General features: G+C 43.1%; 1 protein-coding gene across 5 annotated transcripts in view; it reads left to right on the forward strand.

Moving 5' to 3' along the window:
- Positions 1-22,436, forward strand: part of srrm3 (serine/arginine repetitive matrix 3) — a 70,935-nt gene that overhangs the window by 19,330 nt on the left and 29,169 nt on the right. For all 5 annotated transcript variants that reach the window (XR_014595918.1, XM_083986380.1, XM_083986378.1 and 2 more), the window contains exon 2: positions 18,194-18,519. Coding sequence is in view for 4 of the 5 variants with exons in the window: in XM_083986380.1 (XP_083842506.1) it covers positions 18,206-18,519 (314 nt within the window). In the remaining variant the exon portion in view is untranslated. The remainder of the gene's footprint in view (positions 1-18,193; positions 18,520-22,436) is intronic.

Genomic DNA, 22,436 nt, shown 5'->3' on the forward strand with positions numbered 1-22,436 from the left:
TTCTCATAGACAATTACATCTACAAGCAGCCAGCTGTGAAATGGAAACCTTCATGCTACAAGGTCGAGCTTGTCATCTACGGAGAATTTCAATGGACGCGGGAGGATACACCACTAGTTTATTTCAAGTGTTTGACCAAAGCACAGCGAGACTCTACTTATCATCCCGAAGAAAACAGAAAACATAACCGCCGCATTCTCACCGCAATCATCAAACAACCACAATGAATCAAATGACGGTTTGCACAGCGACATTCAAACAACCTCCTGATGATTTCAAGAGGCTGTAATAGGCTGACACTCTGCCCCGTGTCTTTCTTCCCCTCGCAGATGGAATGAAGCCTCCGCCGTGTGCTCGATTTATAAAAGCTCTGCTGTCCAAATTAATTTGAAATGGACTGTCAGGGGGTTGCCTTGGAGACACAGTGAAGCAGAGGCCTGCCATTGTAACTCACCTGAGATGTCACAGGAACGGCGAACTCGGCGTTTTAAGAAATGAAATAGTCATTTCATTGTGGCGTTGCGGTGAAGAGGCTGAAAAATGAAGGGAAATTGTTTGGGGACTTGTCACTGCCATTGATTTGTCAAGGCCTGCATGTGTGTTTACAGCTCACGCTCTATTTTACAAGCAATTCCGTCTCTTAAAAAAAATCATGTTTCCATTCAAGTAAGCAGCAACAAGAAATAGGTTTTTGTAGGGAATGTAAGCTCTGGATGGATTATATTCTCTACAATGCATCAAAATCACAAAAGCCTATGGCTAAGTGCAATATCCAGTTTGCCATATTATGTGATAAAATATGTCACATTGTTGGGCATTGTGACCTATTTATTTCAAAGTATGTGTATTTTCTATATATAGGTTACCAATTTGCAAAACATTTGAGTGGTATTCACAGGGATCCTCAATTTCTATTAATTTTCATATGACATGAAAATCCATTAGAATCTTAACACTCGTTGGAGTTGGGTAATGGATTACATTTACAGAAAACAAAGCGCCTTGATTTATCCTGCTGAAATGATCGGAAACCAATGGGAGGGAAAATTGGCTTGAAAGCAAACAATTTATTTTAAAATCAGGGTCAGTAAAATGTTGTGTTCACAAAAATTGTAGTCAAAGATCAGTTTGCAAACAGTTGCTTTTTAGGAAGGTAAAGGAATTAATTTTGGCTGCACTTGCCCAATGTGCTGATCAAAGACTTCTTAATGAATCATGTAGCTCTCATGAGCTAATGAGCTTATTGTTGCCGTCTTCTTTCTTATACTTTATCACACCACTCTCTCAGGCATTCCTGCTAAAAGAAAAAAGGGAAAAATAAAAGAACATGTTTCTTCCAATTAATAGAAAATGCAAGTTCAGTTTGTTAGATATAAACACCAGTACAGACTTTCTACAGTTGTGTGCTGATGTTGCAGATGTCGCAAGGTGGTTGAAGTCTTTCACTGACTTGCTGAGCATCCTGTGTAGCTGTCACCAGCTCCGTGTGTTGTATCACTAACGAATGGAGCTATTAAGGCAACGCAAACTGGCTCTCCACATGTTCGCTTTAACTGTGACGGCTGTTCATTTAAAAAGCCACTTCCACTCACGTCAGTACAATTTTAACAACAGCAAAGAGCAATAAATCTTGCGCCCTGAAGGTTTTATTGGATAAGAAAGTCCTTATTGTGCCTTTAAGTCACTGACAATGTCTTTTTTCCCTTTACCCATTAAGTAGTTACATCGTCTGTAACCCTTGAAAACCCATCTCATCTTATCGTTCTTCTCTCCCATGTGTGGTTTTGTCTCGTTTCGCGCATACAACTAGATCCTTTCCCGTTGTCCTCTCTTTCCTTCATGTGGAGCAGCATATTTAAAAAAACATAATACATTAATGTCCTGCTAATTGAACTTTGTGTCTACAGCCAGTAGGTTTATAGATCCCCGGCCAACCTGTCTCTAATCCTCCAAATAGCCACTTTTATTTGCATCTTGCTGCCTCTTTGTGTCTCTACATGAGAGCTGAGGAAAAAAAGAAAACTGCGTCTGATTTGTCTGCAGCCTCATGGCTCAAGAGCCCTTGGGCCGACAGTTATGAATGCCAGGTCTCAGACAACAAGCCAACAGCTCTTTCCTCTTCTGATTCAACTACCGAGCAGGGCGGTGGCGGCGGCGGCCATCAAGAGATCTGTGTGTGTGCCTGTAATGAAATGACATTTCAATAATTACTGGATTGCAGGATTAAATCCAACCTCATAGAGGCTGATTTGAGCTTGATAGATCCATTGTATTGATTAAATAAAGGACTGTTACATTAATGCAGCTTGACACTAACAAAAGCAAAAAAAAATCTTACACCCACTCTCCCCTACCTACCTACTCGACGCAAGTTTGTTTTTCAAGTGTTTCAGTGAGTTTCTTCCAAAGACTATATCCTGATGGCCGTGGGGGAAAGGTTTTTGAAGCCTCCTCCAAACGCGAAATAGAGAAAATGTTTGAAAAGAAAATCATTTGATTTGTCTTTGTAGTGCTTGGATGACAATACATCTTACAATGCATTCATTTTTATTACCATAGCAACCAGTGCACAGATTTAATTCCTAAGCATCAGGAAAAACCCACACTGTAGAAATAAATAGCCAGCTTCACACACAAAGTGTAATTATGTCTATTATTGTAACATTTAATAATAGTAATAAACAGTGTAGACACTGTCATGAGATATTATATTTACCTTTGTTCACTCCCTCTGTTTAATCAAGTCAGTGCTGCAGTCTTCTACAGCTCCTGATTGTCTTTTTTCTGACATAAATGGAGACATACAGTAGTCTCTCCTCTTTTAAACCATTCACAATAGTGGTAAGGCACTTCCTCAACTCCTTCACTGACCGTCTCTTGATAAATGGTGTGTAGTTGACCTTGTCTGACCTGAAATCCACTGCTGATTTTTCTTTCTTCTCCCTCCGACTATTTGAAGCTCAAGCTGTGGTGCATTGTCCACTTTAGCGGACGGACTTATTGTTCTACATTATAGTCTGTGTGACCTGACGGGGCTGACTGACAGTGGGGAATTCAATAGGACTTAAGTATAAAAAGGCTCTGATTGCTCTAATGGGGCTTGATAAGAGTTTGGTCGTCTTTGAAAAGGGACAAAGGTTGATTTTACTGTCATGATCCCAGGCTTAGGTTGTATCATTAAAGGGATAGTTCAACATTTTGGCAAACTGGTCCATTGCCATAATCCCTATAGTTTCAGGAGTAGGTTCGTTAGCTTTAATTGCCAGTGCAAGCTATTTCTAGAACGGCGGAGCAGAGCCATGAGCTGCTCAGAGCTACACTACAGAGGCTAATAGGATTTCTTGGTTTCCCTCATCAAACTCATCAAATACACAATCCAACTACTCCAAAACGCTCTTGTGGACAAGTTGTGACCTGCACATTCACCACACTATGAGATAATAATGGAACGTTATGAGACAGAGTTGTTTTAGAGGCAAATGCAGAGACTGCTTGCCAAAAAACTGCCCCCGACGGGAACGCGCATCAGCTGTTTTGCATGAATTTACCTCGAAAACAACTCTGTCTTGTTACGTTCCTTTATTATCTCATAGCGTGGTGAATGTGCAGGTCACAACTTGTCCACGAGAGCGTTTTGGAGTTGTTGGACTGTGAATTTGAGTTTGATGAGGGAAACCAAGAAATCCCATTAGCCTCCGTAGCGTAGCTCTATCCATGTTGGCATTTATGGATTAGTCATTATACTGGTATTTAAACTATATATTGGTATATAATGGCTTATTACTGCTTATATTTACATTTTACTGTAAGATGACCTCTAGCAGCTGCACTAATTATAACTGGAGCAGAGGAAGTCAGATATAGTCGCTGGCTAGATGATTGTGATTAGGTTTCAAACAGCATAATGTATTTTTGTGCACTGTGTTTTCATTAATTTTGCTCCCACCAGCTTTAAATCTGCTGAATACCAGGCGGAAGATGTCAAGAGAATTACTGGATATTTTTGTATATATGTTGATGGTGGACCGAACAATACACTAGAAAAGACAAAAAAAAAAGAAAAACCCACACGCATTCAGGGGATATTAACACAGCTTGTAAACATGTCACAGGGGCAAGAAACCATCTAATTATCCAGTGTAAGAGACCGTGGATACATATGGACATGCCACTTAGACTCTAGCTATAAATAAGAACGCGGCATCTCAGTCAACATGCCAGATTTAATAAGGACTGAAATGCATTGTTGGCTCAGCTCCATTCACAGTCGTATGCTGTTCTCCAGCAGCAGATGTGAGTATTACAGTCTAACTAGTCTGCTAGGAAATGGAAGAGGATGCGCCTGCTGTCAACTGGGAGCAGCACGCAAGAGGCAGGGGGCCCCGATCTGAATGTTTAAAACCGTTAGTGATGAATGGATATCAGTTTACCTCCAGCTTTCATCTGCGCATCAGACACAGAGCGGCCTCAGCAAGATCTAACACAGCGATGTTTTGGCTACACTAACAATGGCTGGGACGGTTACTGTCACTTACTGCAGGTCCAAACTGAAATATATAAACAAGTGCTAAATGGATTATCAGGATATATGGTGGTAGAGATCCATGGTTACCAGAGGAGTTTTTTTTCTTGGCAAATTGAATCGTAGGCAACTGGACTTGTATTTGTCTGGGAAGACGTTTCGCCTCTTATCCAAGTTGGACTAGTCCAACTAGTGCGGACTAGTGAGACTTGTTGCGTACGAACTGATGAAGCCCCTTGGATAAGAGGCGAAACGTCTTCCCAGACAAATACAAGTCCAGTTGCCTCCGATTCAATTTGCCCAGAAAAGAACGATGACCTGGATGAATGAGAATATCCATAGACATGTTACCAGAGGAGGAATCAGGGCGACAACACCTGTGTGTGCTAATTGGCAAGAAGCAGGCTAACGAACAAAGGTGAACATTATATCTGCAGTGTGTTAATGTTAATAATTAATATTCCTTTGAAAAAAATCATATTTTTCTATCAGTTTGAGCAGTGCCACAACAAAGAGCTGTGACTCCTCTTGTCTTGTTGAACACTGTGGATGTTCAAGTAAGTGTAAATTGTAAAAAGCTTTAAAAATGAATAAATAAAATAAGCACAACTATCAGATATGTTACATACAGTATAGACTGCAGGAATCCAAAGCTGATTCAGTATTAAAGGAAGATGAATGGACTTGATGCTGCCGGAGCATTTCACCACAGCTTTAAATTAACTATAATTGCAGCTCATATCCACAAAGTGTCTATAATGGATCTGTTTACATGGTCTGATGCTTTCCCAGTGATAACACTCTGCATTTTGACTTGGTGTAAGAAAGAGATGTGTAAAAACTGCTCAGTCTAAACAGAGATAATATAACATAAAGCAGCGCCGAGAGTCAACAAATCAGCCTGGATTGTCACTTTACACGTCTGCTGTTTGAGGTTTTTAGTTGTCAAAGTGCTTTGAAGCAAAACCAATAAACACAGCTAGCTGTCTCTTGGCACGGTGCCTCCTCTGTCCTTGCCTCTCCTATTTCAGTGCGAGTGTGCGGGGTGTTATTATACATCCAGCTTCACTAAATTCACTACAAGGATGCTCAGTAATTTGAAGCACTCATGCTAAGTAATTATATTTACCACTATAAAAGTAACACTGAGCTCATTGTTAAAAATGAAAACAGACTGAAAATAAGCTGAACCCTGTAATTATATAATTTTTACCTAATAAAATATTTTTTTATTGTAAAGGCAAGAAAATACCTGACGATGACGATGATGATGATGGTGGGGTCATTATGCAAATCAGCTGCTAAATTTTCACTGATTAATTGAGAAATGTCAGGGATTTCTTTTTTGGTTTCTTCAGCTTTTACTAATCAGTCAGAAACATGCGAAATAAAACAAACAAAATTGGGATGTTAGCTGGTTGGGAACTAATAACAAAATCATTTGCTTCATTGGCCCGAAGCTAAGTGACAGAGAGCCCGAGTCCCCAGTGTAATTAAGCTGAGGTTCGAGCTTGTGACTCATCAGCCTGCATGATTTCTGCTCTGCATAAAGCTGTGTGGCAGTCCAGAGCCGCCGGCTACCGGTGATTACAATCCTGGAAAAGGTGTAGGCAGAAACCCTGTATTTAAAATCAGCCCTGTGGCTGCATGCGACGAACAAAACAATACCTCTGTAAACTCCAGAGAGTTTTATTCAGGTTGGAAATGAAAAGAGGGGCATTGTCTGAAAGTTTTTGAGAGATTTGTTTTTTCTCTTGTTGTTTTGCTATCACCGGTAGAAGGTGGTTGTTATGTGGGATGAAAGTGGCTGCAACACAGGCAGAAGTGGAAGGTGCTTTTGTGCAGAAGCTTGCGAGCAGCACGATGATGTTCCCGTTGTCCAGGGGGTGATTGCGGTCGGGGGAATGAGCGTCTGCCTGCCGCTAACTGACAGGCATCACTTTGTATCAGGAAGCTGATCGCTCTGCGCTCCAGAGGACTGTGTGTCAATTAAAGAGCGGCACGGCAGCACAGGCAGGTTGGAAAAGAGGACGGCCTCATTTCTGTGCTGCAGCAGTCTGGAGATTGGCTTTCAGATTGCTTTGGGCACCGACTGTATTCAGCCCAAGTCTCTCTTTGACTGGTTCAATCACCCAGACGCAGCAGGCAGCCGGACAGGAGGAAGATTTCATCCATATCGAGACCATGTTTTCTGAGGTCTTTAAAGCACACGGTGTTGGAACATGGAGGAGCTGCACCGTGTGGAGTAATGTGTCTGAATTCTGCACTGCATGAAAATGCATGTGTGTCTTTTCAACCTAAAGCGTTATGTTCCTCTAATGATACTGTGGGCAGCGCAGCGCGGTGGGGGGTAACAGCACCGTTACACCCTGGGCATTATTTTAAAGCGCCCACAGGTTGTTTTAATGTAGCAAAAATTGTGCATCATGCACAGCTGGAGGCCGGTTTCAGAGCTGTCCATAAAACATTCTGATCCTCCACTGGTGTCAACTAGGGATGGGAGAAAAAATCGATTCACATAAATATCGCGATATCCTTTTTGACGATTTTTAAATCGATTGTTTTTTTTCTTCCAAAAATCTATTTGATTTTTTGAATTTCTTTCTTTCTTTTTTTTTTAATTTTTCGAAATATTGTGCAATGTGCATTTGTTAGCCTTTTTTTTTTACATAAAGAGAGTACAGGTTTTAAAAAGGGTTAACTTTATAATGGAGTATGTTAATTTATAGGCTTCTACAGTATTTGTGTGCAGATAAATTAAAAATGCACTATTGTACTAAAAATCGAGAGAATCTGCAATATCGTGGAATCCTAATTTAAATCGAATCGCCATCCAAAAAATCGTAGAAGAATCGAATCGGGAGAAAAGCATATCGTCCCAGCCCTAGTGTCAACACATCACATATCATTCTGCTGTTTGCACTGCAGCCACCGGAAGACAATCATTTCCTAGCCGATATTTACTGTCAGTGAACATTAGGCAAAACCATATCCCGAGGAAGCATGAGTCACTCTGAGTCTGAACATGTATGAATATGAATCGTGTCCGTGTGCTTACATTTGACAGAAGTCAGAAGTTCAATCTTTGACACAAATTGCTGCACTAAATTGCCTCCTTTCACCTCACTCGTATTTTGAAGTGTGGAAATCTTTGCTCTGGGCTGTAAACTCCACTGCTCATTCTGAACCCCGGTGACTCCCCAGTGACCTTTTTTTTTTGAAAAACACACACACACACCCAGTGCGTTCTGGTCCTGCTAACTTTTTTTAAAATTAAATTTCTCCTTTGAAGCCGTCTGTGGAAGTGATCGCCCTTTCCTCCCTTCTATACCGAAGCTTTCTGGATCTGTCAGGCGAGAAGCTGCGGTTAATTTGGATCATTATCACACAGGATGATGATAATTCGCTGGAATATTTATGGGCGAATAATTGTAGCTGATGGGATGTTGAAGTTGTGAGTTGATCCACTGGGAATTATTTGAGCTCAGGAAGGGAAAAAAATACTAATAATGATTTAAGGGGAATCACACATCAGCCACTGACAGCACTGGCTGGCCTGGCGATGAGCTAATTTAGACCTGGCATGTCTGCTGGACGTTTGATAAACTCTATAGTGGACGTTTTGGTTTGGACGGAGAGTGCAGGGGGCTAGCTTATCTCCAGATGACTCTCTGACACTCAGCTAGAGGAAGAGAGACGGAGCAGGAGGACACAGTTTAGGAAACTGCTCTTATCTCTATCCTTGGATAAGAGAAGGTGATTTTTTTAATAATAAATTCCACTGTTGGAGCCCCGCTGCCCTCTGAGTAAGATGAGTCACATGGAGAAGTTCTACTGAAGTTTTTCTAACGTCATTTCGTTCCTCCTGAGATTGAGTTGCACTTCAGAAAGAAAGAGAGCAATTTACTGCCTCAGTTCTTTCTGCCGCTCATTCACAAAATGCAATAAGACTCCAAGCTGGGTCTGGAAAGAGGTTTTCAAAACCATACAGTGTTACGTTCAATCTCAAAGTATCTGAGAAACTGCTTTGCTGGCTGAAACAACGTTGAGCCTCACAGCCGTGGAACAGAGGCCAAGGCAGATGATGAAAGCCGAAATGCAACTCAAGTTGTATCTGCTGAGTCAGCAAGGACACAAGATACTGTAGAGGCTGAATCCATTAATGCCCCCCATGTGGACCATACAGAACTGATATCTCAGAGAAAAGCTCGACCTTTTTCTTTTATTGAAGTTCTGTCACGTGGCTCTGAGAGGAAATGTCACACCGCACTTTTAATGAGACGCTTGTTTTGATGTAAATTGAACTCCGTGGAGAAGAGGGTTAAACAAGTGTTGGTTGTGCACAAGTGCACAAGTGTTGGTTTGAATATGCAGTACGGCTCTCCATGCCTTCCATATGGCTGCTTTATGTTATTGGACTTTTGAGTTTTGCCAGTTGTTAGCTTCATTAGCCATCTCTGGTTTTTGATATGGGTATTTCTTGTACACATTTTCTACCTGTTCGGTGCCTGTTCGGTGTCTTATAGGTATTAGAGAGGATGGAGACATGAAGAAGCTTAATAATGCTCAGAGTTCAATCAGGAGAGACTAATACGAAGAACGAAGGAAAAACTGAATAAAATTGAATTTTTTGTGAACAGAAGATATAGACATTGGTGCTTAGTGGACAGGAAGTGGACAGGAAGTGGATCATCATGGGGTACGGTGCTTCCTATGAAGATGGAGACTTCTCCTAGAGCCAAAACCCTTATGGTGCAGGTGGTGATGAGGAATGGACATCCTAAGAGGACAACTGATGAGGGTTAGGGATCCCTGTAACCTAAAACTGTAATGGCAGCAGTGAGAGATACTGTAACTTTTTAAAGTTTGATGTCTTCTCAGCGATTGGTTAAAGGCCACGGTGTCACGTTGTGATTGAATGAAGACAATTGAGCAGATGGCAGGAAATGTATTTGTGATTTAGAGGGCGAGACATTTCATTACCGCTGACTGAAATGACCACAGCCTCATGCCTTGAAAGCATCTTAAAGGTTAATCTGATAAATGATCGTATAATTCTATGTGTTTCCCAAAAGCGTCGTCACTGAAGACTCCTAGAAATGATTATAAATTAGTGCGTGTCCCTTTTTAAGTTTTTGCCTTCATTAGAAACACAGAAACTCTTTGTTATGGGATGTTTGATATAAAATGCAATTACCTTGCACAGATGACTGTGTGGTTTCTGTCATCATCATCCTGCTTTAACTCTCCTTGTCTAATATATTCATCTCCTCGGGCTCAAAGACGCGTCATATTCTCTCTTCTCTCTTCTTACCCAACACAGGTCCAATGTAGAAACGATGACAGGACGACATTCACAATAGATGACGTCCATTATTCCTGAAACGTATAGGAACTGCCACTGCTTCATTCGTTTTGCGATGAAATTCATTTTTATTCAGAACAATAAAACCATTCTGTCTCGTTTACAACATGCACACTTGTAACCTACAGTTCAACCTGCAGACAGTTAAATATTCAACATTTTGAAAGTGCATTAAGCATCATCCTCAGGAAGTCTGTATTGTTGGACATCCTGATGAATGGTTAAGATACATTACCGCTCTTACCTTGCTTCCTGTCCACCTCTAGTCTGTCTCATGCTCATGTACTGAAGACAAAACTGTCCAACAACATAATATTTTGAAATCTGAGAGAGTTTAATTTAGTTTATTATTATGGATCCCCATTAGTCACTGCCTCGACCATTCTTCCTGGGGTCCTACGTTACAATATTACATTTAAAAATATATATATGCTCAATCTGAAAACATGTATACACATACGTATACAAATATTACATACATGTTAAAATATTTAAGACAATTCTCCAGACCTATCCTGTAGCAAACAACAACTACAAATAATGCATCAAGCTCAACTGGGAAGAAAATAAGAAAAAAAGATAAAGATGAATAAAATAAATGAGAGTTGAAAAAAGAAAAATAAAGAAAATAAATGAGGCAGATGTATAGAGAGACCCAAGAGTCTGTATCAACTTAGACCAAGGGTGCGTAGGTGTGAGTTGTGTGTGAGTTGTGATAGTGAATAAAAAATGTGTAATTTAGTTAAAAATATGTTGATATAAAGATACAACGCAGAGATACAAGCGCTGGTTGTGAGAGGGTTGCTGACATACATTATGTTACGTTATGTAAAGCAGGAAGGTGTAAGGGGCAGCAGCTTCAGCCCACATCGTATTGGTCAGCGCGGTTGTGTTTTATTTGCCCTTCTCTAAAGTTAAACTTCTGTGTTTGAAGTGAGGTGATGTGTTGTGCCGTGCCGTGTCCTGACAGGCCGGGGGAGTGACTCAGGCTCCCCGACCTGAGCCCATCTCTTCCCCCGCCGGTGACCCCGCTAATCGCATCAGAAGCAGTCCTGTGCTAATCATTTCTCCCCTGGGACGCTGCTGCACATGGCAACACGGAGCAGTTTGAGTTTCAGCAGCAGAATGTGGTTGTGCGTTAAGCCAGCTGCGGCAGACGCACACACATACACACACACCAGCTGAGGGAGAGATTCAAAAAAAAAAAAATGTTTGATCTCCGATGAGCGAAGGCCTTTTTTAGCTGAAGCTGAGCGTCAACCCTCAGTTGAACCGTGAGCCAGGACGGGCCCAGATGTCACCAAACAGAGAGCTTCCCCGTCTTCCTCTGCGGTGACATGCAGAAATCTGTCTGTTGGGAAAAAAAAAAAAAAAAAATGGGACGTGGGTGGTTTATTTATGTCACACTCTCGTCTCTGGGGGTTGTTTCTCCACCAAAGTCCAAACCTCTCTTCTGCCGACGTCGTGCTTCATCTGACTCTTGCTTCTCATACTGCTCATTAGTTCGTGTTTATAGTTGTTTTTATTTTGCTTGCGTTGTCTGCTCGGCTCCAAATGATGCGCAAGAACGGCTCTTACACATCTGAGAGAGGAGCGTTTGTGATTTCTAAAATGCTGTTGGAGCTCGTCAGCCTCCTCGGTGTCAGCTCTCTGATGGGGGGGGGGGAGACGTCTCTGAACCACAGTCGAACGAAGACGCGTTCTTATGTCACTCTGCGCTGCAGCTCCCGGAGCACAAACGGAAAACTGAATGAAACACTCATTCTCAGTCGAACCCGGTGTCTCTTTAATAAAAAACCAGATAAATGGTGGGTGGTGCTGTCTGCGCCTTGGCACGATTTCAACAAATTTAGAGAAGATGTTAACGTCTCAAATCAAGTCGATCTATCCGCTCTCATTGTGACTCGTGTTAAAATTCACAACAGGAGTGAGAAAAAGAAATTACACATGTCAAAACTTTTGATCCACCATTTAAATGTCAAACAGATTCACTGTGCTGCTTGACTGTCTCTCCGGCTTTTCTCTCTCCATCCCTGAGACCTCTGCAGCTCGTTCTGTATGCACCTTCCATCCAACTACGATTAAAAAATGAGAGAGGGAGAAAGAGAGAGAGAGAGAAAAAAAACTTCAGTGTGCTTGTTTCCCAGCACCCAACAGCAATCTAACGTGCCTGGAATGAAGACAGCTGACCTTGGGAAAGCTAAACACATCCTCTGGGTGCCAACGTGCTGAAAACAAAACACAAGCTTCCAGCCAAGGGGCAAATTATTTTGGTGGAGAGGTGCGATAGAAAGCAGGAGATAGGAGACACACGGAGAGAGGAATACAGTCCGCGCACTGTGCACACACACAAAGTACATCCAGCACACCTACCTCGACTCGGAATATTTCTCTCATTTCACATGGGAGAGAAGAAGTTTGAGTGAAAGCCACCCTGGATGTTTTTTCAGCCTCTCTCTGCCAGTCTCAGTTTAGGTCAGGCCCCCTATTACCGCCACCCTGCAATCATGGATGAGGTGCAGCCACCGCTGAGTGAGATCCAATCATCGAAGCCTTTGTGCACAACACGGAGTGACCTGCCGTGCTATGAGAGAGGTGGCGAAGGGTTAGAAAGGGAGAAGGAGTTGGCTTTTAGTGAGGATCATGGCCTCAAGCGGACCATTCCCACCCCCATGCTTTATTCTCTGGAGTGTGGCAGGTGAAACACACTCCACTTAAACAAGGGGCCTATGCTGCATGCTGTTGTCTTTTAATGATTTTCCACTCTAATGGTGAAGTCAGCTCCATTTACCTGTAATAGAATTAAATTAGGCATCAAAATAAAAGCCAGAAGAAACAATAAGACAATAAGCAGAAGCTGGATTTGTTATTGTACTTAGGAGACATTTCTGCCCTCCGTATTGATTTTACGTCAGTGATATGGATGGAAAACAAATCAATGCCTGATGAATTTCCCTGTTTAAATGTAGAATGCAGCCTACAATCCCCCATTCATTTATAACTGCTACTGGAGGAGTATCTATTAAAATGAAAAATCCAGATACTTACTGTGTAGCCGCTGCTCTGTATCTCTCTCCTAGTATAGCTTTACATTCAGAGCAGTGTCTGCAGTGTTTACATTATAAGGCCAATTAACATTAAACACACAGATGGCCATACATATGCTCTATATACTGAAAGTAAAAAAAACAAACCAGAAAAACCAAACATGCTGTATAAAGAAAGAGAAGAGCTGAATATTTTCCACCAGCTTTGATGGAGCTAATCATCATGTATGGAAAAATTATGGAAAAAGACAGTGTGACATTGCTAAACTCCCTTATACCCAAAACCATTGACGGTGATTGTAAGTGTAGACTATATGTGTGTTTTGATGCCCACTTGCAAAGGTTTATCCAGTTGGTTTATAAATGATGTTTTCACTTCATTCAATTGAGAACAAGACCAAGGTTAGCAGCTCTGTGGTTGTTTGCTTGCTTCCAGCTGAATGCATCACGCCAACATACTTTCATTGACGCTGCTCGCATGCTGCAGTATAGCAGCAGATGTCATGTTTACCGTGCATTTTTTGGTTTGGTTTGTAAGTATACCATTATTTAGCAGTTAGTACTGAACAGAAAGCACATTGAGGCTGGTTGTTCGTCTTGTCTTTGAAGAAGACGTACATGTGCTTCATGTACATGTATGTCATGATTTCTCCCTGAGGTCTGTTTACCTTGCTCGTTTATCTATGTAATTAGATTTTGAAGTATTTTGGGGGAATATTTTGACTTTTTCAAAGACTTTTTTTTTTAATGCTAATTGGAAATGCTCATGAAAGTGGATGGAAATGTCAAGGAGAAAATTTAAGTGTGAGTAAACTGGTAATTTATCCATCCAAATAAACAAACAGGAGAAGTAATGAAATATCCCAACACATTCTGCTCACAGGGGCTGCAGACTGTTAAAAGAAAAAAAGTGATGTCATTTGCTTTTTGATAATGATATATTTAGTTAAAATCCCCTGTGGGAAAAAAATAATCACTATAATCACATGGTGGTTCAAGTCCAGGCGGTTTCCTCTCTAATGTCCCATTAGCCTAATGCAACATTATGTCGCTAATGAGACCAAGATTTTTTCAGTGCGTGGCCACTGACAATGTTATTCTTATTAATTGATCTTTAAGCATGTGATCCGTCTCCTGTATGTTTTCACCCTCCATGGGCAACCACTGACTCTGTAATTGAGAGATCAGCCTTTGATGGAAATTACAGGAATCCTCGAGCAGATGACAATGTTGCGCGTCCACTATGACTGACTGTTTCTTGGCATCGGAGGCTCGTTTTGTCGTCTAAAAGTTGTGATAGCAGCAGAAGAAGACGAGCTGCGGAGCCAACACAGCAGACGCTCGGGCCGTGGCGGCGTCCAATCAAGCAGACAAGCACAGGAAACCACGGGCAGAGGTGAAGAGCAGACAATAGAAGCAATCCTCTCTCTCTCGCAGTGGAGGGAGGGTGTGAGCTAACGGCTGTTTAATTTCCATCCACAATCAGAGTCATTGCCCCAGACTGGAATATTGAATCGGTCAAGACGCATTATATCTCTGTGATTTGAAATAACTGATGGTGACACCCCGCGAATGTGACTAAACAACTTCACTTAGCATAATGACTAATTACACAGTGTTTGTCGGGATGTGACAGTCTTACACGCCCTCACAATAATAGCAGACGAGGCCGATGCCACCATTAATACAGTAGCTGCAGATAACCTTCAGTCCCTGTAGAGGACTCGCACAAATTAACTGTGTGCTCTGTTTCCTTATCGGCTCGCTTACAACTCTCCCTTTATGCTCTGAGTCTTTTCTTTTTTATTACACATGTCAATGATTTAGTTGTTTTAACTAGAAAGAGAACAGATTTGTGCTCGCCCCGCCCCCCTCATGGGAACAGAGTGGGATGACTGTGGAATGATGCATTAGTCTAATGAGATGGCTGGATATCGCATCGCAGTCGTTTAACACAGACCAGCGACATGGCCCGCAGCTTCTGACTCCACACATCTGGCGTGGCGGAGAATCTCATTTGTGATGGGAGGTTCCTCTTTCTGGAGATTTCTGCCATGATATCTCCATCTTCATTTTCATCTAGTTACAGCTGGATATCAAACAGCTTCTCGTTGCATATGGATAACATTGTTGTTGGGCAACCCACCGGCCAAAACACGATGTCCAGCACAAATTGGGATTAACTGTGGTGTTCCCCCCCTCTAGACCTGAACAGACCTGTTCAAGGCTTCACGGCCTCTGAGCACCTGCTCTAATTAAAATGAATTGAAACAAACTGGAGCGCGGTGGTGGTGGTGGTTTGCTCCGGTGCAGAGTGTTCTGCATGGGTCTGACTGCTGCTTGGAGCCTTTCAGCGTGTTAGCATGTCCTCTTCGTGTTTGTTCCCCCTGGTGCTCCCACAGGACATGTGCATGTACCTCAGGTTATTTGTTGACTCTAAATTGCCTGTCAGTGTTTTCTGGTGTCAGTCTATAAGTTGTGGCGACCTGTCCAGGCTGCACCTCGCCCTTGTCCAATGTCAGCTGGGATTGAACATGACTGTGTGAGGATAAGCAGTATATGGCCAATGAAGACATGATTGTATGAACAATTTGGGGGTTAGGGTCCCATCTAAATACTTAGATTCTTTCCAAAACTGTATCACTGTTGGAGTGAACTTTTAAAACTGAATTTCTCATTAACAGCTTCTTTATTTTGGTTTTATATAAAAAGCGAATGGTGCAGAGTTTAGTCTTATGCAGGAATGAGATACATGCTTTTGTCAAACCTCTGAAATGTATGTGAGGTAATTGGATTTACGTTGAGCGCGTTTGTTTTGTTCTATTGGACTTTTTGTTTGTTCAGTTTCTGTCTTTTTACCGGTGAAGTTGAAGACTCACGGCGCTGTTGGGTTTTGTCATAACAATAAGGTAAAATATGAAAAAAAAAGAAAAAGAAAGAGACTTCTTCTTCTGAGCTCGTACAGAGATTGCGCCTGTCTTACTGGATTTCTTTTTAAAGTCCCTTTTGATAGATGAGAGCTTTTTCTCCCAAGAAATGTCTGCAGAAGATGTGCGCAGATGAGAGATCGCTGTCATGGAATATCAAGTGCTGATTTACTGTATAATAGATTCAGAGATAATACCTCCTGCTGTCCTGCCACCTGTTCTGTCAGCCGAGAGCCGTGTCACCGCACACAGATCCACGGCTCGTTTACCAGCTCGCAGCACTTCAAAAACAAGCACATCCCTATTAACCAGTCAAAGACTTTCAGAATCAGCTCAAACGGAGGGAGCCGCCTGCCTGCAGCCTGCATGCTCTCACAATGGGATGGGATGGGATTGGGGGGGGGGGGGTGAGTCGATAGAAGATGCTAATGTAGTGGTGAAGCTTCGTCCATCTCAGCCTCGGTATCATTCTGTCTCGGCGCCTGACAGTGATGAAGTGCCTCAGCTGGGCTTCTTTGGCTCGTCTCTGAAAAATGAAACCATTAGTCGCACGAAGAGAGGAGGCGAGGCGCTGAGGCGGCCAGGGCTCGTGGCCACGTGAAGGCCTTTCCCGCTCTTCCCGCTCTTGTTCTACGCCGGCCCTAACAGGACGATCCATCTTAATCAGAGCGCAGTCCATGCAGCACTTGTACCAGACGACTTTTTATTCACCAAAATGACAAGCTCATCATTTCACGAGTAAACGAGCCAGAAACAGAAAGGTTGCAAAAGTCAAGCATAAAGAGTGCATTCACGGTCGATACGATGAAATCAATCAGGTTATATCAAGGATGAATCGATACTTTACATGTTCCTCAGAGTCACACGTGTCGTTGCTACTCACAGTCCCTTGTCTGCTTGCACCAAAAAATGAAATTCAGTCATTATTGACTCACCGTCATGCTGATGAATACTCCGGAGTAGTTTTTTTATTCCTCAAAGTGCATCTGGAGACCCGGGAGGCCGGTTCGTAGTCCAACGACAACTTTATATTAGAATAATAGCGCCCGACACAAAAACGTCCATAAAACTACACAAACACCTTGTAATATTCCTCCACACTGCTCGTCCACTGCAATCCAAGTGTCCTGAAGGGATATAGTCCAGAGTTTACTTGAAACAACGTCATTTAGGAATTTTTTACAGCCTAAACAGTCCTTTATTGAATTTGCCTGGGGCACGCTAGCGCAATACAGGACTGTTTAGGCTGTAAAAATTACGTTGTTTTGAGTAAACTCTGGACTATATCCCTTCAGGACACTTGGATTGCACCAACCGAGCAGTAAGGAGGAATATTACAAGGTTTTTGTATAGTTGGACTATGGACTATTTGTCTCGGGACCTATTGACTGAGGATTTCGTTGGACTACGAACCGGCCTCCCGGGTCTCCAGATGCACTTTGAGGAGTAAAAAACTGCTCAGTTTTCATCAGCATGAGGGTGAGTCAATAATGACTGAATTTCATTTTTTGGTGAACTATTCCTTTAAGACTGCTACTCCTCTCCTGCCTAAAGTACAGTGTGTGTGTGTGGTCCATGTCCTTGTTGTACAGCTTCAGTCGGGTCCAGGAGATCACAGAGTTTTTAAGAGGAATTCATCTCCCCTCCTCCTCTTCCCACCATCCCGCCTCAAGGCACTATGGGTTGTTGACTCATGGAGCAGAAGTTGCTGTCAGTGCTGTCGCTGACAATGCATGTCTACATGTACTCAAGATCCAGTGTGTGTGTGTGTGTGTGTGTGTATGTGTAAGAGAACGGTATGCTGATGTGTGTGACTATTTCCAAAGTGCGCTACTCAGTTCAGGCAGAAACGCTGCATCCTGTCCGCATGTGTTTCCATCAAACCACAAACAGCTCACCTTTCAACAAAAGCGTTTGTAGCTTATTGTTTCGTCGCTGTCGTACAAGTTTTGGGTGTGTGTGTACGTGAGAAGTGATTTGCAATCAATTGTCTGCTTCGTAACTGCCAAACAGGCTTGTGGGGACAATAATGTTTCCGTCTCGGAGCTGTATGCTGCAAAATGACGAATATTCTTCACTCACATTCTGTGTTATTAAATATGCACCATGTGTATAAGAATTACTCACTCTCACCACCATGCAGTGCAGTAATAAATCAGCAACAATGAAAATCCTCCCAAATGGGGGTTCTTGGGAAGATTGGACATTAAATCATTTATCTGAAATGAAACTAAGATTTCTAAATCCGCTGCAATACCTAATGTTGCTCTGACAATTTGTCTTCTCCTCCTTTACCTGATCTGTTTTCTCTCCATCCTTCGTGTCTCCACAGAGCTCAGTAATCATGTACGATGCAGCGAGGGTGCCATCTCCTAAAGATGGTGCTAATGGGATGGCCCAGCCAGTGGTCCCCGGAGCAGGAGCAGGAGCAGCCACAGGATCGGGAGCGCCCACGCCGACCGCAGTCCTACAGGCTAAAGCTGAGGACGGACAGCCAGGTGTGGGCGAGGAGGAGGAGGAGGAGGAAGAGGAGGATGAGGAACCCAAAGCAGAGCCAATCCTGGTGAAGAAGCCACACAGAGAGATCCTGGACCACGAGAGGAAGAGGAGGGTAGAGCTGAAATGTATGGAGCTCCAGGAGATGATGGAGGAGCAGGGGTAAGTGGAAAGGATACGCAACCGATAACAATAACCCCTAAAGCTGTTGATATTAGTATTGCTACAATAACATTTAACTGATAATGTAAAAGACGGTGATCATGATGAACCCACAGAGACTCTGCAGCTTCACTGAGCTCCGTGAGTTTCAGCTCATTGTAAAACTGTTCAGCCCTCAACCTATCATTCTGACTCTCTGTTCTCTCATTTGCTCTCATTTTTTCCCACTTTCGGCTGCCACAGGCAACGGAGAAAAAGTTAACTTTAAATGCAGTCACTGTAGCTACGTTCAGAATTCAGAAGGAAATAGACCTCACTCATAAAAATACACCTGACACCATTAACAGCTGCATAGTGTGGGTGAAACATCAGCTGTTACACGGCCTGTGTAGACAGCTGGATTGATGCTCTGTCAGAGGTTCGTGAGACTGACGACTGAAAATTATGGCTGAAATGTTTCCTGTTTAGAAGCCGCAAATAAAACTCCTGAATGATCCAGGTCAGTCACATGGCTCGTGCACAAATACTAAAAGATACTAGATGGAAAAACTGTTTGACTTCCTAGATGATAAAGCCTTAATCTGAATGACGCTGTTGTTTAGATATGAAGTAATCTGACTTCACGTCAAACCATTTCACAGTAATTCTCTCGTAGAACCGTGCTGCTCTGTTGACATGTCGTCTACATCTCTATTGATATTCTGCAACTGTTATGATTCCTATAATACAACAGTGCTGAATCTCTTGTTTTTGACATTTTAATCTCAGGTGACACTTTTGTGAAGGTAATTTAGCCACAGAGGCCTTTAAGAGCAACCCCTACTTATACAGTATGCAGCGTGCCGTGCAATTTACCACAATCACTAGAGTTTTAGGGAAAAGACTTCAGAATTGTTTTGTTTTTTTCATGATGCCAACTTTGTATTGACCAAACACACATTTAAGCTGCACTGAATAAATGTTGTTTCAACATGAAACTGAGCTCTCTAGTTGTAGTGGGTATTTAATGTCAAGTGACATAAACTGTTTCCACTGAAACAGTTGTTGTTTATCTTTTCTTTACGATCCACTTGCCGGCTGGAGCGCACGCCGATGAAAACATTGTATGTGCTTTAGAGAGCTTGACATTGACAGGTATGTACCTGTAGGGCTGCCGAGTTCACAAGCTGCACCAAAACATTACATTTTAAAATCTGTTACCTGCCAAAAGTCATTTTCATCGCGGCACAGGGAAGAAGAAAAAACAAACCCCCGCAGAGGAGGAGAGTAAACACAAGACATTGTGTTTTGTTGCTAAATGGTGCAGAGAGGTTGTGTGTTGGTGACATGGCTATTTTTAGCACCATGTTATGGAAATATAATATAATTTAGTGTCTGTGATCTCACCAATAGACTTTTTTTTTATTCCTGTTTTATAGCAGTGCATGCTGGGATGCTCTGATAGGTTTGCCATGCATTCAACTAAATGTCTTTATGTGGGAGGCTGCTCTGGTGCTATGATAACTGTCTGTTTCCCAGCACAGGAAACTAATTCGTACAAAGCGAGGGACTCTCCAGGCAGTCAGCAGAGACCTGCTCACATCCTCCTCGGCCACCTGCTCCATATAATATAATTGACAGTGTTCACAATTAGCGACCCAGTAAAACATCATGTCCTTCTCACTGGACTGGTGGCAACGGGCGTCTGCGGAGAAGCAGCGAGGTGATGAAGGTTTTCAGTGTCAGCCAGAGAGAAGAGCTGTATGTGCGTCAGGGATCTCTACACTGCACCCAAACCAATAGTGGGAGTTAGTTATGGCAGGAATTACTGTACCAGAGCACGGAGCAATGGGAAATCAACCTTTGAAATTAAAAACAGAAATATCTAATAGTAAAAAAAAAGGGAGTTATTGAATTCAAGTGGTTGAGTGCAGCTTGGTAAAACCATGAAAATAATGATGATTCAGTAGGTGGGAACAACAAATCCTGGTAATCCCTTGAACCATTCTTTCATTATAAGGATCCATGAAGCTTCACCCGTCATCCGACTGCAGCCATTGGGCTTCACAGTCTCTCGGTTATGTCTCAGATGCAGCATTACTCATCCCTGAAGTTTCTGCGTGTTTGCAGCCAACACTTGAACTCTGAATAATGGCCTTGTCCTCCAGTAATAGTTATTAGTGAGGTTGCCATAGAGGCACTGTGATAAGAATGCAGGCCGACCCCGGCGTCGTCTGTTTCATTAGCATGATATCTGTCCTCCAGCGCAAAGTTATGAGAGCTCGGTTTGCGTTAAAGCGCGTCCATGGAAATTATAGTGACTGCGGTCGCTCCTAATCCACAATCTGAGGTTTTTCTCCCCGGCCGAAAACACACAAACACACACGTACATACCCAGTGCTGCTTGAATAACTACAGCTTGCAGGCAACCTTCAGGCTTACTGAGACTGTAATTAATGACAAGCTCTGGGATCTTGTGTTGATACAGTGGAAACTCACTTCCCCCACTGATACCTGGTGACATTTTATCCACATCACATTTGTCATAACAGAAGGCCAGTTAATCCTTGATAGATTAGGGAGCCTTAATTGAAAAAAGGGCAAGCTAATTAATGAGGGTTTTTTTTAAAGGCAGGATATGAGCCTTAGGTGGTGATGGGCACCAACTTGAATGTCAGGATGAGGGATCTGCGTTGTTTATATTTTGAAAGGTTAGCCCTGTTTTCCCTGTGTTCACTTCAGAAGCAGTAATTGAGAAAACTACATGCACCTCTTGCTGCTGATCGCTCCGTTGTAGTTTGGAGAGGTTTAAGGAAGGGGGGTTGAGAAGATGGAGATGGATGGATGAACCTTTCATTGTCTGCCCACTCATTTACTCTAACCCTCCTTCCCTGAGCATGACTGGGCTTGTCAGGCAGTTGGGGCTCATTAAGACTGCAGGGTAATGGTTGAGGCTATGGCAAACTGGAGCAGCTGAAAAGGAGGGGGGGGTTGGGTGGGTGCGTCCGCGTGGAGAGGGGATGTTCACAGTTGCCATCTGTCAGTGTCCACTCATCTGCTGGGCTGAAGTGGACCTAGTTGCCCCTGGTTTGACAGCGATGTAAAAGAGCCATGGAGTCTAGTGGAGCAGCGTAGTAGCAGGCAGCAGCAGCTTGGCTAATGATGACAGGATACAAGCAGACCAGAGGCCCAGAGTGAGCAACTCCACACACTCCTCAGACTGCACCGGCTCGCCTGGCAGACGGTCGCACTTGAAGGACGGCAACCACTCAGCTGAGTGTTAAAACTCTGGACAGACTCAACTCATCTTGTTAAGCTATAATAAAAGGAGAATCTCATTTGCCAGCTTGGCTCAGCACAGCTCACCCTGCCTCTCCAATTTCTAATGTGCCTCTTTAAATGAGAGTGTGTGTGTGCATGTGTGCGGGATTAAGGGATAGAGTGGGGGGATGAAACGCAAGGGTAGAGAGGGAGAGCAATGCCAGGCATTAGACACAATTAAGTTGGTGGCAGGAGTCTGTTTTCATTTATTGTGGATTTGAGACAGAGGGCACAGCCGCTACGTCACCCATGAGCCCCCGTCCTGACTGAGGCCTCGTGGAGGATTAGGCTGGGGGGCGAGTTGGCCGTCTGCCTCTCTCTGTAGTCCTGCCAGCAGGGCGGACACCCCCCTCCTTTCTTTGACACACAACGACCCCCCCCCCCCCCCCCCCCCAATCCTGCCCTGCTCTCTTTCCAGAGATAAGACCAGGATAAATAGCCCGTCATGAGTGATGGCCTCACTCTGGGAGCCAATTAGACAAGCTCAGCCATTAAAGGAGTCTGTTCATTTAGCTATCCAAGACCAGGCAGCATCTCCTGTTCACTGGCACATTAAATGCTCCACCGCTGCAGGGAACACTGGCTTTTTGTGTATATTAGCCGGGCTGGAGGTCACA

The sequence above is a fragment of the Trachurus trachurus genome (assembly GCF_905171665.1).
Source record: "Trachurus trachurus genome assembly, chromosome: 14".
NCBI classification, from domain to species: domain Eukaryota; kingdom Metazoa; phylum Chordata; class Actinopteri; order Carangiformes; family Carangidae; genus Trachurus; species Trachurus trachurus.